Source organism: Pogona vitticeps, chromosome 3 (assembly GCF_051106095.1).
Source record: "Pogona vitticeps strain Pit_001003342236 chromosome 3, PviZW2.1, whole genome shotgun sequence".
Lineage (NCBI taxonomy): Eukaryota > Metazoa > Chordata > Lepidosauria > Squamata > Agamidae > Pogona > Pogona vitticeps.
Genome location: NC_135785.1, coordinates 93,164,008 through 93,178,996, shown reverse-complemented (window position 1 = coordinate 93,178,996; position 14,989 = coordinate 93,164,008). Strand labels below are relative to the sequence as shown.

The 14,989-nt window shown below is 40.0% G+C and overlaps 1 protein-coding gene across 1 annotated transcript in view; it reads left to right on the top strand.

Moving 5' to 3' along the window:
* Window positions 1-14,989, top strand: part of COL13A1 (collagen type XIII alpha 1 chain) — a 141,896-nt gene that overhangs the window by 66,905 nt on the left and 60,002 nt on the right. Inside the window, exons 18-22 of the mRNA XM_078390820.1 lie at window positions 2,666-2,692; window positions 5,392-5,454; window positions 8,867-8,920; window positions 13,618-13,704; window positions 14,338-14,373. Of these exons, the coding sequence (XP_078246946.1) occupies window positions 2,666-2,692; window positions 5,392-5,454; window positions 8,867-8,920; window positions 13,618-13,704; window positions 14,338-14,373 (267 nt within the window). The remainder of the gene's footprint in view (window positions 1-2,665; window positions 2,693-5,391; window positions 5,455-8,866; window positions 8,921-13,617; window positions 13,705-14,337; window positions 14,374-14,989) is intronic.

The window sequence follows — 14,989 nt, the reverse complement described above, 5'->3', positions numbered from 1 at the left end:
CCCCTTCTATTGTTATGCAGCTTCAAACACTAACATTTTCCAGACTTAAAAGTACCACATCCAGAGAGCTAATAAGACAGGTTATAATCCCCTGAAGAGAGTTTGGATACTAGTTCCTTCAGAGTTAAAGTTATGATAAACAGCCAGTAAAGAAAATGTGAAGCCTATCTCTGCCCTGAAAGAATATAATGTATATCCATCAGATGAATGAAACAGTTACAATTTGGCTAATTCTCATATTGCACATTGTACATTGGATTTTCAAAAAAACAACAACCCAGAGCAGCCTTCATGAGATAGCAAACATGTGCTCAGAATGGGGCACAGTGCCAGAGTAGCAGAATACAGATGATATAGTAGTATTAGAGATGTATTTTAACAGTGTTGTAAGCACAGAGCCTGCTTCCAGCACTGTTGTACATAAATGTTCCTTTATGTATTTAAAATTAAATTATAATTTATAGTCACTGATAGCATGTCATTAAAAGAGGGAATTTCTTAGATACTAAGAGCTATGTGGTTTTCACATATTTTGTAGTTTTTCAAATGTTGTTTTGTGATTATTCATTCCAACAAACTTGAGCTTCATTTGCAGATATGGCTGCTCAGATAAGTTTGCCAGAATAGCGTCTCTGAAACATGAATGTGCATTCAGTTTCTAGTAGCATGCCATCTGTAACATATAGGTAAAGGTAAAGGTTCCCCTTGACATTTAGTCCAGTCGTGTCCGACTCCAGGGCGCGGTGCTCATCCCCTTTTCCAAGCCGTAGAGCCAGTGTTTATCTGAAGACAGCTTCCATGGTCACATGGCCAGCGCAACTAGACATGGAACACTGTTACCTTCCCACCATTTTTACATGCTTTCGAACTGCTAGGTTGGCAGGAGATGAGACAAGCGACAGGAGCTCACTCCGTTACGTGGATTCAATCTTACGACTGCTGGTCTTCCGACCTTGCAGCACAGAGGCTTCTGCAGTTTAACCTGCAGCGCCACCACGTCTCTGTAACATATAGCTTGCCCCTAAGTAACTGCTTTTTCAGAATATGCAGAATTACTGTCCATACACTAGATAGGGGGTACATTTGGGAGAATAATGTGTGTGCACAGAGACTGCTTGGATCCATTTGCCTGGCTGCCCCATATGACTTCCTTTGGGGAGGGCTGGGCCATCCAGTCTCATTGCCAGTGTCTCAAAATGCAATTTTTTTAAAAAGTTTCATTATATGAGGGGAAAAGTATAGTAGAATGCCACTGCTTTGGGCCACTCCAATAAGAACCAACAATGCTCTCATATGCTTTGCCCTGGTTCTCTTTTGTTAACTGTGACTTTGAATGACATTCGTAAAGTAAAATTTGCTGGTGGAGGTAGCGTCTGAACATCTTTCCTTCTATTGATGCTTCCAAATAAGTTTGGGCACCCCACATTATTGTCTTTAGTTCTATCCTCCTACCTGAGTATTGACTAATCTTGTCAGTCAGCATTTCTTTATTTGAGTGTCTGTTATCAGGTTCCTTGTCAGAGTCTGACAGTTCCTTAGTTTTGGTGGGAAAAGACAAGAGAGAGGATTCTTTAACAATAGACTCTTTATCGATAGAACTCTTAGGTCTCTCAACAACAACCTCTATGGGATCAACATGTCCAATACCAACAGGAAAATCTGTCCATTACAACGGTAAAGTCTCTTCATAACTTTGTTCAGTGGGGAGCATGTCCAAATCATTCTTGGTTTGTTGGCTTTCTCAAACACCCACTCCTCACAGCACATATTGTCCCGCAACAGGGATGATGAGACCAGTCTCCCTCGGGTGGCTTCTCGTTCGGTTGGAGAGGTCCTGGCCGGATTACCTTCCTACAGGGACCCCGCCCTTGAGGGTATACCAGTACCATCCATTCTTCGGGTCCTGATCCTTCTACTGGCAATTTCACTTCACTTCCTTTTATATCTGATTCTTTGTTCTCGTGACTTCCATCTCTTATTGCTCCCTTCTGAGGTATCTTATACACTTTTGGTCCTCCTTCCTCCTCCTGCCATTCGTCTTCTAAAACTACCACCTTTTTTGTTTCCCCTGATTTCTCCACCTCCATTGTCAAGAAAACATCTACCCCATTTCTGCCCATCTTTCCTAACTCCTGTCCCTTTTTCCCCACCTCCAGCTCTTTCACCCATTCCATTACGTGCACTACCTCTCTATCTCTCTCCTTTCTATCTTTTCCCTCCTCTATAGACGTACGAGGGGATGGGTCACTCTCTCTCTTCTTGTCTTTTATCCTCCAGTTCACAGGGTCCCATTTTATTATCCTAGATGAGAGGCTGTTGGTCCAATTACAGCTGGCTACAGCTTTGTGTTACTGTATTATACATCAGCACAGAGTTGTGTGCAACCTAGAGGTTAGTCTTTAAACCAAGACTGGGTAATGCAATTGGACCTAAACAGCATAGACAGTGAGTAATAGGAGTTGCAGTCCAAGTACATCTGGAGAAACGTACATTACCCATTGCTCTTTTAAAAGATATAAATACAAATCCAAACTAAATTGGAAGTAGTGCCTTGATGTCGAATCTTCAGCAAAGAGTGGTCAGTCACTTTGCCTGTCAACACTAGAAGAAAGGATTCCTCTTTCCTTTTCTCAATTTGTTTTTTTTCCATCTTTTCCTAATGCAGGGTGAGCCAGGGATTCCAGGCACAAAGGTATTGCACTTAAGGAAATGTCTGTCCAAATTCTGCTCTATCTGTTTTCCTTGTAGTCTCTTGAAGAGATCTAGTGCTATGAATAGCATGTAAATGACTTGCCAGTAAACATGTTGAATATTAGCAGCATACATTTTGTTTTCCTTTCCATATTTTCTTTCTGTCATCCCTTGTGCCATATATAGAGAGAGAGGAGGGAAGCAAAAAAAAAAAAAAAAAAAAAAAGCAAAGTGTGCTGCTTTTATACCACCCCATAGCGCTTAAAGCACTCCGCGGGCGGTTTACAAGTTAATTATGCCGTCTACACATTCCCCCCCCCCAGCGAGCTGGGTACTCATTTTACCAACCTTGGAAGGACAGAAGGCTGAGTCAACCCTGAACCCTGGATCGTGAGCACAGTTTTGGCTGCAGTACAGCAGTTTTAACCACTGTACTACAAAGCAGAGGTGGAGATGGAAATACTATTCTGTAGAAATGCAATAAAAATAATAAATTTCTTATTATGTGGTTGCTGCCAGTTTAGATTTTTGTTGTTTCCATATTAGCATCCTTTAGCAATGCTGAGGCACTGCTTCCTCTCTGCCACCCCCAGTTGGAAGCAGAATTAAAATGGTGGTTCCACATTACAATGCAGTGCTGCATTTTCCTGATAATGCTTTACTCCATGAACCAGAGCCTACTGGGTATTTAGTTAAGTACTGCAATAACCATCATAAAACATGATTAAACAAAAAATATTACTGAGTAACTGCTGTGGGTAGAGAAGAAGGTAGTATTTCTTCTGTCTCAAATGTGGGGAAATAGAAAAGACAAATGAAATTCTAATTCAGGAATTCAGAAAGACTATGGTAGGGGTGGGCAATTAATTTCTATAGGGGGGGCCACATGAAAAATCTGAACTGTGTTCAGGGGGCCGAACCAACTTTACTTAAAAATAAAATGAAACAGTGATGTTATGGTTGTTTTTATTTTAAACTTGTTAATCTTCACAAATACTAAAAAGGTTTTTGCGGTATGTTAAAGATAAGCAACTGATCAACTTTAGACAAAAAGCTATAAATGGTTTTCAGATTCAAAACTGTCCATGGGCCGGACAGGAGCAGCTCGCAGGCCGTACGTGGCCCTCAGGCCGCACTTTGCCCAGGTCTGGATTATGGTAATGTGCTCTGTATGGAGGACTTGGAACAGCATCTAGTGTGGCTGTGAAGGCCAATTCGAGAGCAACAATCCCTTCCACACTGAAGACAAATGTAATCTGTCCCCTGTCCAGCTCCTTGATTTTATTGCTTTCGTGATTGCCTATTTGCCTCGGCCTGCTGGACAAGGGTCTCTTCAAATTGGGAGAGGCCGTGATGCAATGCCTGCCTCCAAGCTGAACACTCAGATGTCAGGATTTCCCATCTGTTGAGGTCCATGCCTAAGGCCTTCAGATCCCGCATGCAGATGTCCTTGTATCACAGTTGTGGTTTCCCTTTGGGGCAATTTACCTGCACTAATTCTCCATTATTAGGAAACAGGAATTAATTATAACTGATGTGTTGATGACAATCCTATTGGTTAGTTATATTGATATAAGTGAAATGCTTAAATTGCAATGACAAATTGCCACTAGTTAACTAGTCACAGCTTGCCAGAAAGGATCATTTGGCCCAAACATTCAATGGGGCCAGGGTTTCTGGACTTCTGGGCAGCCAGGTTGCTATTGTTGTTCTCTTCACACTAGTCATTGCATTATGAGTTACTGAAGTGTTGAGTTGTTATCACCTGCAAGTCAGAAAAATATGGGGAAATATTCTTTTTCTCAAGTGGTTAATTCTGATATTGCACCTTGCAAATATTTATTAAACTAGAAAAGACAAAACAAAACTTCCCCTGCCATGTGTAGTTGAAAGTGGCATGGAATCTGGAAGATTCCTGTCAAAATGCTTTAAAATGTTCTTTACAAGTAACATCTGAAAGTAATTAGAAAGCATTTGTACCTAAAAGTAATTACTGGTTTCATTACTTTTGCTGCAACTTGGTAACCACTTGTTACATTACTCACTATGAATATTAACAAGCTACAGGTACCTACTTTAAAGCCAGAGCACATCCAGTCTAGGGAAGGTGAAGCAGTCTGGTTCACATTTAAATGGGTTTTATCTTTTGTGTGATCTGTTTTATCTCACATTTGAGCTATCCTTCTGTTCACACTGATCGATGTTTCTTCTCTTGTGAGAAGGATCCAGACAGGTCTTTCAATTGCTCCCTTTTGATGAAATGCACTCCTCTTCCCACCCCCTTCCTCACCTTTTTCTGCTCTCCTGTGCTCTTTGTCAGCCAAGCTGCTTTTTCTCATGCATAATCTCTGAAGCACCATCGTACAGTATGCTGGTCCCTTTCGTCAAATCTAGGTGTCTAATCAGGCGTCATGTTAAGGCAAGAAAGAGCAGTGTAAGACTCTTTCACAGGAATCAGACAACAAACTCACACCAGTATTGTTTCCGGACCAAACGGAGCATCTCCTGCTGCCGCCACCTTGCTTCCATTTTGCTACATGTTCCCTCCTTTTGCATGTTGCTGAATGAGTTTGAAGAGTCTTCTTTTGGAGGAGTGGGTTTCCCCCCTCATGTTTCATCATTTACTGAAGCAGTGCCTAGGAAATACGAGTTATGTATAACAGACATTATCCTGTGTTTGTCTTTTCTTATTCAAAAAAGGGAGACCGTGGAGTTGCAGGAAAGATGGGGCCCCCAGGTTTGCCAGGGAAAAGGGGGCAGCGGGTAGGACATTGAAAATATGCTTGGGCTTGGTTTGCTAATTGGCACTGCCCTTTCCAGCAATCCCAGCTCTAACTAAATTGCTTTGAGCTGCACTCTAATGATTGGGAAAGAGTGTTTGTTTGTATTCCATTACTTAACATGTGTGCTGCGTGTAGCTAGAATTTAAGAGAAAGACTGGGCCAGACTAATGTTTTTCCAAAAATCACTATTCACAATATACAAAACATCAGCTGTTTTCTTAAACAGATAATTTTATGTTACATTTGTCTTTACATTCCAAATTCCGAACACGATATGCATGATGGGAAGATTGGAGGTACAGAAAGATGCTGGAATTTTTTTAAAGAGGATATCATCATTGGTTCATGTGTGCAATAATCTCTGAGCATTGCTATCCATGATACATGGGCAAAGAGAGATTTTTCTCATACATGATATCTCAAGCACCATCCTATATTGTGGGTCACAATGCTCAGAGATTATTGCTTATTTTGATTATTCAGGGCGTTTTGGCTATTTGGACTCCTATTCCTTCTTAGAATCATGTGGGTATCAGGCAAACATAGAATACAATTATGTGGAATAGAGGCTGGTTCTTGGGGAATCATCATTATATTAGTTTAAGTTTATAAGCTATCTTGGTTGGAGAAAAGTTCTGGAAGAGGTGGGTGAAGAGATCTTTCAATGATAAGATAATAGGAGACTGAATGCTCCAAACATTTCAGTGTTCCTCGTCCATAACTCCTCTGCTAAACCACTTTGCTCTCATTCTTGGCCATTTCTACATCCTCCTTTATATTTGCCCCTCCTTTTCATGTCCCCATTGTCATGTTCTGCTCAGTGCATGGCTGCCTATTTCCCATAGAGAGAAACTTCCCCCAGGTCCGCTTTGTATATTATCTAAGTGTATCTGGTTTCCATGGCTGTTCCTTTAAATATCTTTTAAACAAAACATACAAATAAAAACCATCTAACAACACATAAAAAAATAAATACAAATCATACTTCCCACACCCCTGGAACCATTTGGGAGTTATGGCCATTTCTCCCTCCCTTTCTATAGATCCCCATTTACCTTCCAAAATCACATTTATTATTGCGAAGGTGTGTGTTCCGTCCCATATATTAACACAAAATCAACAAATTCTCCCCATATACCTATAAATATATTCTTACTTGTCAGGCCCTTCTTTACTTTAATGTTACATGTTAACTTATCATTAAAGCTATATCCTAAACCTTTCTATACCATTCGTTGAAAATATCGTTATCATCATCTTAGAACTGTAGAGCTTGAAGGAACCCTATGGACCAGTGATTCCAGCTCCTGTCAAGGAGGCACAAACTCCCAACCTCTGGCCCTGCAGCCAGATGCCTAAAACACCAAGCTATGCAGCAGTTCACATCATATATCCCCCCCCCAATTCTTAGCTACAATTAGTCTTGCTGTTGTTAAAAAACTAGAAATTCTTTACTTGTCCATTTATTTATTTATTTATTTATTTATTTATTTATTTATTTATTTATTTATTTATTTATTTATTTATTTATTTATTTATTTATTTATTTATTTATTTATTTATTTATTTATTGTTTATTTATTGGACTTATATACCGCCCCATAGCGCTACAAGCACTCTCCGGGAGGTTTACAATTTAATTATACAGGCTACACATTGCCCCCCCAGCAAGCTGGGTACTCATTTTACCGACCTTGGAAGGATGGAAGGCTGAGTCAACCTTGAGCCGGCTACCTGGGATTTGAACCCCAGGTCGTGAGCACAGTTTTAGCTGCAGTACAGCGTTTTTAACCACTGCGCCACATTGCACCCTATCCAGTATTGATAAAAGCACTATTTTAGGACATACCTCCATCTTTAACTGTTATTTTATTCATTCCCTTAAAAACTAATTGCCAAAATTTCATTATATTCTCACATTCCCACTACCCATGAAAATAAATACCTGCTTTCTGACAACCTCTCCAACACAATATGGCATAGCTGTTCTTGCACCTTTCCCAGGAATGTCTAAGACTTTCCCCTATTAGGACGGACAGAAGACCTTTTTGGTTTGATGCCACATCTTTAGAATGTCACCCCTAGTGCCCGGTAGACACACTTATGACTTTTTAAATTCAACGCAAGTAAATTTTAAAAAATATTTTCTCAAGCATTTCAGTAGATTTGATTTAAATTGCCATTTTTTAATGATTCAGCATGGTTTGCTGGCTGGAGGCTGCTGTTCTCATGTTTTATATTGTTTCGTTGCTGATTTCTTTTTTTGAAGAATGTCTTCTTTAAACTGTGGGCCTCTGCTGAAGGTGGCTTGTAACATTTACTAAACCAAATGCAAATAGTGAATACTCATTTGCAACTAAAATAAAGCATTTGGCTAACCTAGAGGCATGATTCAAAACTTCTGGCTGTGCAGACTTTAGTGTATACACTTTGTAAAGATATAAAATGTTCTTTTACACAAGGCATGTGCACATATGCAGGCATACTCAGCAAAATTATTTAGTGGATTGTGACAAGTATCCAGCATTTTTCCTAATCAAATGATGGGCAAAATAATATCAGAATAATTATTAGCAAAATAATGTCTATGTGGTTTGATTTACTAGAGCTATTGATACCAATAACGTAGAGTTAGTCCAAGATCTTTTGCCTTGTCTTGCTCTTTCTAACACTAGTACTAGCCTTGATTTTCCAAAACCGTATGACTATGCAAGTTCAGTTACTTGGGAATAAAATTGGAGAACAAGTCATCCATATGGCTTCTCAGAATGGTCCCAATTATATGTAGTGTGGCATTGGCTCCATTCCAATGGCTACATTTACTTCCTAGTCCTTGGCCCCAAGTATTGATCCATAATATAATTACATAAATGATTGTATAGGGAAGATAGTCTCCCATTTAAAAAGAAAGAAAGAAAGAAAGAAAGAAAGAAAGGTGGATTTTCATGACTTCCAAATTTGAAAAGGGGTGATAAACTTACATTTTAGCCCAGTGTATGTTTGTGTTGCTCCGATTTTATCTTAAACTGGATTATTTTAATAACAGAAATACGCTTTAATTGGAACTTTTAAAAGGAGGTTTTTAAAAAACTGTATCAAGAATGTCATTGTTTTTCATCCATCCTTGCACAGACAAATTCATAGTGTGAATTTGTTACAAAAATGGTAACCCCAAGGCCAAAACTGATAGTTTTACTGGGAAATGCAAGTTGATCCTCTTTTGAAAGTGTTCACCCGTTTAAGAAAGAAAGCTAGAGAAGAAACAGGAGTCAGCTGAAGACAAGCTTTTTATACTGTACTTATAGGAAGGTTCACTGCCATTCAGCACACCTACTGCAAGGTAAGTAAAGAACCACAGCGAATATCTCATTATGTCTGTGTTTCATCAACAGGGTGAGAAAGGAAAACCTGGTGATCCAGGGTCTCCTGGACCTGTAGGACAAAAGGTTCGTTTTGTTACTTAAGCCAGGGAAGAGGGAATGTTGGCAGCTGGTAAAATGTTTATGCTGTCTTCCTTTCACATTGGATATCAACATGGGCTTCTCCTGAAGCATGGCCTTTCCCCTCTTCAGATGCTTTGGGCTTCAGATCTCATCATGATCCATTACCATTGGCCATGCTGGGTGGAAGTATAGGGAGTCCAAGTCTGAAGCAGCTACAGGCAAGAACTTCCCCGGCCCCTTTCCTAAAGCAATGCATCTTTATAATTTCGTAAAAATGGGTAGGAATCAGGCTGAAACAGCATTTTAGATACTGGTGGCCCACGGTCTGGGTTGACGATGAGGGAACTACCATGTTTAATTTAACACAAGCTTTCATTTATCGGAGCCCTATGAATGAAAGCTTATGTCATGGCACATCTGTTAGTCTTTAAAATGGGAGAAAAATCATTTTTGGTTTTGCTATTAACAAACTAGTACACTTGAATTATGAGGAAACAGACAGGACCTGAAAAAGTATGAAGTGCTCATTTTTAGGATTCTGGCCAGGGATGAATTTCTACATTCTACTCCATTCCATTCCTCCCTGCCCATATCAGTTCTTCAGTTCATTGTTATCCAATAGTCAGTCAGCATTTCATTTGGGTTGAACTGATTGTACTTAGTTGTCATAGAACTCTTTTAGGGATTCCTTCCCTCATATTCCCTCTCCCCCAAAATATGTTGCACTTCTGTTCTCCTTGGGATTCCCCCAGGTTTGATTATATTTCTCTCATTTCCAGATGGTCCTCTTTAGGCTCTGTAAAGACTGACAGTCTAGTGGTGGTCGCTATGATGCTATCACGCAACTGACTAAGGCAGTGGCTCTCAAACATTTTGCCACCAGGGCTCCCTTGATTTACTGACCACTGGCCATGGTTCGCCTTGCTCAGAGTAGCCATCAGGGTCTCACTGCCAACAGGGGCAGGATCTTGACAATCCCAGCCATCCCATCATCTACCCCTCAATATCCCTGAGGACCCACCTCCTTCCAGGTCCTGGCACAAGAAAACTCACTGGTCCACTGGATAAGCATTTCTACTGGGGACTATCAAGATGGGGAAAGGAGAGGCAGACATACAGCTTCCACTGCCAGTTCCTATTTAACATAAAGCTGTGAAGGCAATAGAGGAGCTGTTCACTATCCTCTATAGCAGTGATGGCGAACCTACGGCACACGTGCCACAGCTGGCATGCAGAGACCTCTCCCTGGGCATGCGAGTGGAACGCTAAACCCCCACCCCCTGCAGCCAAACCTCAAACTGCACGATTGTAAGCCAACTATCCCTGCTACCTTCCTTGGTTGCAGCACTTGTAAATCAATTCTTTTAGAGATCGGAGATAAGGCTGCTTTATTGTTTATGCTATAGAACAGCCCTGGGCAGTCAATCCGGCTTGTGAATTACTACTTCCACCAGAGGTGACTGCAAGCAGGAGGGAAAGCTCCAATTAAGATGGGAAGGAAGGTGCAAAAGAGGGATGGGTGGATTCATCAGCTTGTTCAGATGTAATGAGAGGAAACAGGGACATACTGAACTGATGCAAATAATTACTGAAAATTTAGGCAGGGAGGGAAATTGTGTGTGAGAGAAACTGACTCTTTCATAAAACCATGAAAAAAGGAACCTTCCAAAGTGTTTGTGTGTGTGTGTGTGTGTGTGTGTGTGTGTGTAAGAGAGAAATGGAGAGACTTGACTCATAAAACCAGAATTAAAAAGGTACTAAAAGCTAATCCCGATTGGTGGATTGCACTGCATTCAAAAGTACCCAGTAAAGGATTTTGGTAAGATTGTATTAGGGCACACACTTGATTTTTTTCTGGCCAGCCTTAGAAATTGCTTTCTGTTTGACAGAGTGGGAGGTGGAAGTAATTTTAAGGCATTTTCCACATAGTTCTATTTTTATTCCAAAATATGGTCGTGCAATGTCTTTTTCTGCTAAGCAGGGAAATTAACAAAAGAAGCCTAAACATGTTTGTCTTAAAATAGCCTTTGTTGAAAAGATTTTTCTGCCCTCTGAACCATTTGAAATATTTAAATATCTATTGTTTTATTGTGTGATTATTTAATTGTTGTTATATTTTATGATGTTTTATATGTTGAATTTATTTTATACTTGTAATTATGTTTTTTGTTTGATTTGTTGTGAACCACCCAAAATAGCCTGGCTAGATGGGTAGCATGCGAAAGGAAGGAAGGAAGGAAGGAAGGAAGGAAGGAAGGAAGGAAGGAAGGAAGGAAGGAAGGAAGGAAGGAAGGAAGGAAGGAAGGAAGGAAGGAAGGAAGGAAGGAAGGAAGGAAGGAAGGAAGGAAGGAAGGAAGGAAGGAAGGAAGGAAGGAAGGAAGGAAGGAAGGAAGGAAGGAAGGAAGGAAGGAAGGAAGGAAGGAAGGAAGGAAGGAAGGAAGGAAGGAAGGAAGGAAGGAAGGAAGGAAGGAAGGAAGGAAGGAAGGAAGGAAGGAAGGAAGGAAGGAAGGAAGGAAGGAAGGAAGGAAGGAAGGAAGGAAGGAAGGAAGGAAGGAAGGAAGGAAGGAAGGAAGGAAGGAAGGAAGGAAGGAAGGAAGGAAGGAAGGAAGGAAGGAAGGAAGGAAGGAAGGAAGGAAGGAAGGAAGGAAGGAAGGAAGGAAGGAAGGAAGGAAGGAAGGAAGGAAGGAATTTTTAGCTTGGCAGCAATAGATCAAGGTTTGAAAAATTATAGCACTATAGAAATATATCAAAAATATATCATTAGAGCTTCGCCATATGTTATGGGATGGAGCTCTGCTATCCAGTGCTGTAACACTTCTAAAATGCAATGCTGTCCATGGTTATACAAGCGTAAGTCCCTTGTAGTCAAAGGTTCTTATTCCCAAGTTGTTTATAGGAAGACAGGCTTGATAAATGATTATTCATAAATCTTTCTGGATTTTTAAAGGACGAAGTAACTGTATAAATACTTAATCCATTCATTGGTTAAGTATAACGTTCAGAATGGCTCCACCTATCTTTAATTGAATTCAGTTATGCCATTTATCAGGTTCCTTAGGTGATCTTCGTTAAGATACTGGTTAGATTCCGATCATCTGAGGCTTCAGCAAAGTCCCCAGACTCTGTTTTTGATTCCCAGGGTCCCCAAACTGGGAACATTGAGAAACGCTACCATGATAGATGTGACCAGTCACAGGATACTCTGCAAAACAAACTGGTGAAGTGAAAACAAAAGTAGCTTTTCTAAGAAAATCATACAACAGAGATGGGGGTTGAGCTTTAAAAAACACTACTCTTTAGGGAGGCTTTTCAATCCAACCCTGTCTTAGTGCCTCCCATCTGGTCCTCTTTATTGTGAAAATTTGACGGTGCCATTGGCTTTTATGGTTTTCATTTGTCATTGCTGTTTCTGTTACATTTTAGTGTCCATAGTTTGTTTGTCCTGGTTTGTAATTGTCTGTAAGCTGCCCAGAATAGTGCCTTGGGACTAATGGGGTGGTATATAAATTAAATATAAATAAATATAAATAAAACCATGAAAAAAGGAACCTTCCAAATTTCATCTCCACTGCATTTAGCTCTGCAATTTTTGTTGAGAACAGCAAGTACAGTATTTCAAGATTCTGTTTAGACTCTAAATTGAACTGGGCAGAACTGGAATATTTAGCAGAGTCTCACTAACAGCAAACACCTAGTAAGAGACAACCAACACACCTGGGACTAGATTTCTGAAGTGTGTAGCAACACATTTCTCTGTTTCTTATCCCCAAATCAGGCAAAAGTATCATAGTTTAATCCCCAAATCTGAATCCCAGTCTCTCTGCTCCTGGTCCTGCTTTGACTGCAACACCAAACAAAAGGTCTTACAAACAAAAGACCGTGTCTTTGTTTATTGAGTCAATCCATCTCATGTGCAGTCTTCCTCTTTTCCTACTGCATTGCACTTTCCCCTACATTGCTGCCTTTTCCGGTGAGCTTGTCTTCTCATGATGCCACTGTAGTACAATATCCTTTGCTTCGTTATTTTAGCTTCTAGTGAGAGTCCCCACTTAATTTGCTTTACTTATCTTTCTGACAAGTCATGATATCTGTAAATCTCTTTTCCAACACTACATTTCAAATAAGTGAAATATGTTTATACACTTTATGTAGTTTATAAAATGTAGGTATACCCTTTAAAAATGTGCACTCCTATATATAGTTGCTTTTCTGAGGGTAGCTTACTTTGGAGGAAACACGTCCAGGATTTCAATATACTTAACAAGATTTATAAATAGGATGCATTTAATTCAGTGTAGCATTCCACACTTGACTTTTTTCTAAAAGAGCCATCAGTTGGAGGAATCAATAAAGAACCAGACAGACAAAATGTGTAAATGACATGAATTGCTTTTCCTAAACTAAAACCTCAGTATTCAGGTTTAATTGAAGTGCTGGCACTTCAAAATAAATAATTTGGTTTTGTGTTGCTATTTGGGAACTCGGGCTCAAAAAGTTTCGCCATCACTGCTCTATAGCCTTCATAGCTCTATATTCCATCCCTTTCCTGCAGTGCACAGTTTGGAATCCCTGAACTAAGGAGTTTCTGAAGGACTCATTCTGTCTTGCTCACCTCACTTCTCTCCCCCCTGAAAAGCTCTATTATGGAAAACTAAAGTATAACAATCAGATAATCATTCTTTATCCTTTTATACATCTAGGGAGAAAAGGGAGATTCTGGCAATGCTCTTGGAGGAGGCAAAGGAGAACCTGGACCGCCAGGATTACCTGGGCCCCCAGGACCAAAGGTGAGGAACTGTTTCTCCCTTTTTGAATATGTATGGGCCGAATGACAAATATTGCACAATGGGTTAAGGACCTGGTTTTCTGTCCTCTTACATTTATAATGTGTTGTTTTCATTATGGATTCAAAAGAAATTGGTTGCATATGCATTTCTTTATGCAAGTATTCCTGTATCTCTCGTTAACTGCTAACAAGATAAAGTACCAACTTACCTCTGACATCCAAACATTTCCTAGGCTCGCATCATATTCTAGATTTGCTGAAAACCATACGTGTGTTAGGAAAATGTATATGAGTAAAAGGGCACGGGAGAAATGTGTACACTCATAAAATGCACAGGAAAAAGAGTCTCATCATAAATTGATATGGAACTGGGATGGAAAGGAACAAGAATATTGATGCATTACTTGTATGTATTGAAAAGCCTATTCTAGGAAACCCTTTCTACCTGTGGCAGAAATTTAAAATGAAGAAGTAATAGAATGAAAATTATAAACTCAGTGTAAAAATCATGATTCATATAAAGTGATCAAAATTCACTATGTGTGCCTCATGGACACTCAAGCAACATAACTTTGTAAAGACATTTCGAAAAGAAGAATATAGAATCATTAATTCATTGTCCTTTGTTTTACAGGGAGAACCTGGGGAACAGGGACCATTTGGCCCAAGGGTTAGTATTGTTTTACTCTTCAGTAAAGGCATGTATCCACATTACACAGTTATACCAGTTTGATTCCACTTTAAACGCCATGGCTCTATCTAACAGACTCTGGGAGGTTTTGATTTTGGGAAGGTCTTAAAATTCCTTTCATTGCTCAAGGGGAAGCATTGAAACACTCCAGCAGAGAAGCAATTCACCAAATTATGTATACGAGGGCTCCAAAAGAAAGAATCATGACCATGGAAGTAGCATCAAATTGCTGCAACTGTGCAGTGCCGACACACTCACAAGGTCTATATTAATGAGAAGTTATTTGATTAGAAAGTAGTGTTATTTTCAGCAACCCTTGGACTGTGCTGTTTTGACTTGCTATGCCTTTACAGTGATGCCCCGCATAGCGACATTAATCTGTTCCAAATTAATCATCGCTATGCAGAAACATCACTAAACGGATCGAAAAAACCCATAGGAACGCATTAAACTTGGTTTAATGTGTTCCTATGGGGCCCAAACTCACCGTTCAGCGAAGTTCCTCCATAGCGCCGCCATTTTCGCACCCTCATTAAGCGAGGACAGGGCGCGAAAACACTTGCGGCGGCCATTTTGGGCACCCGGCGGCCATTTT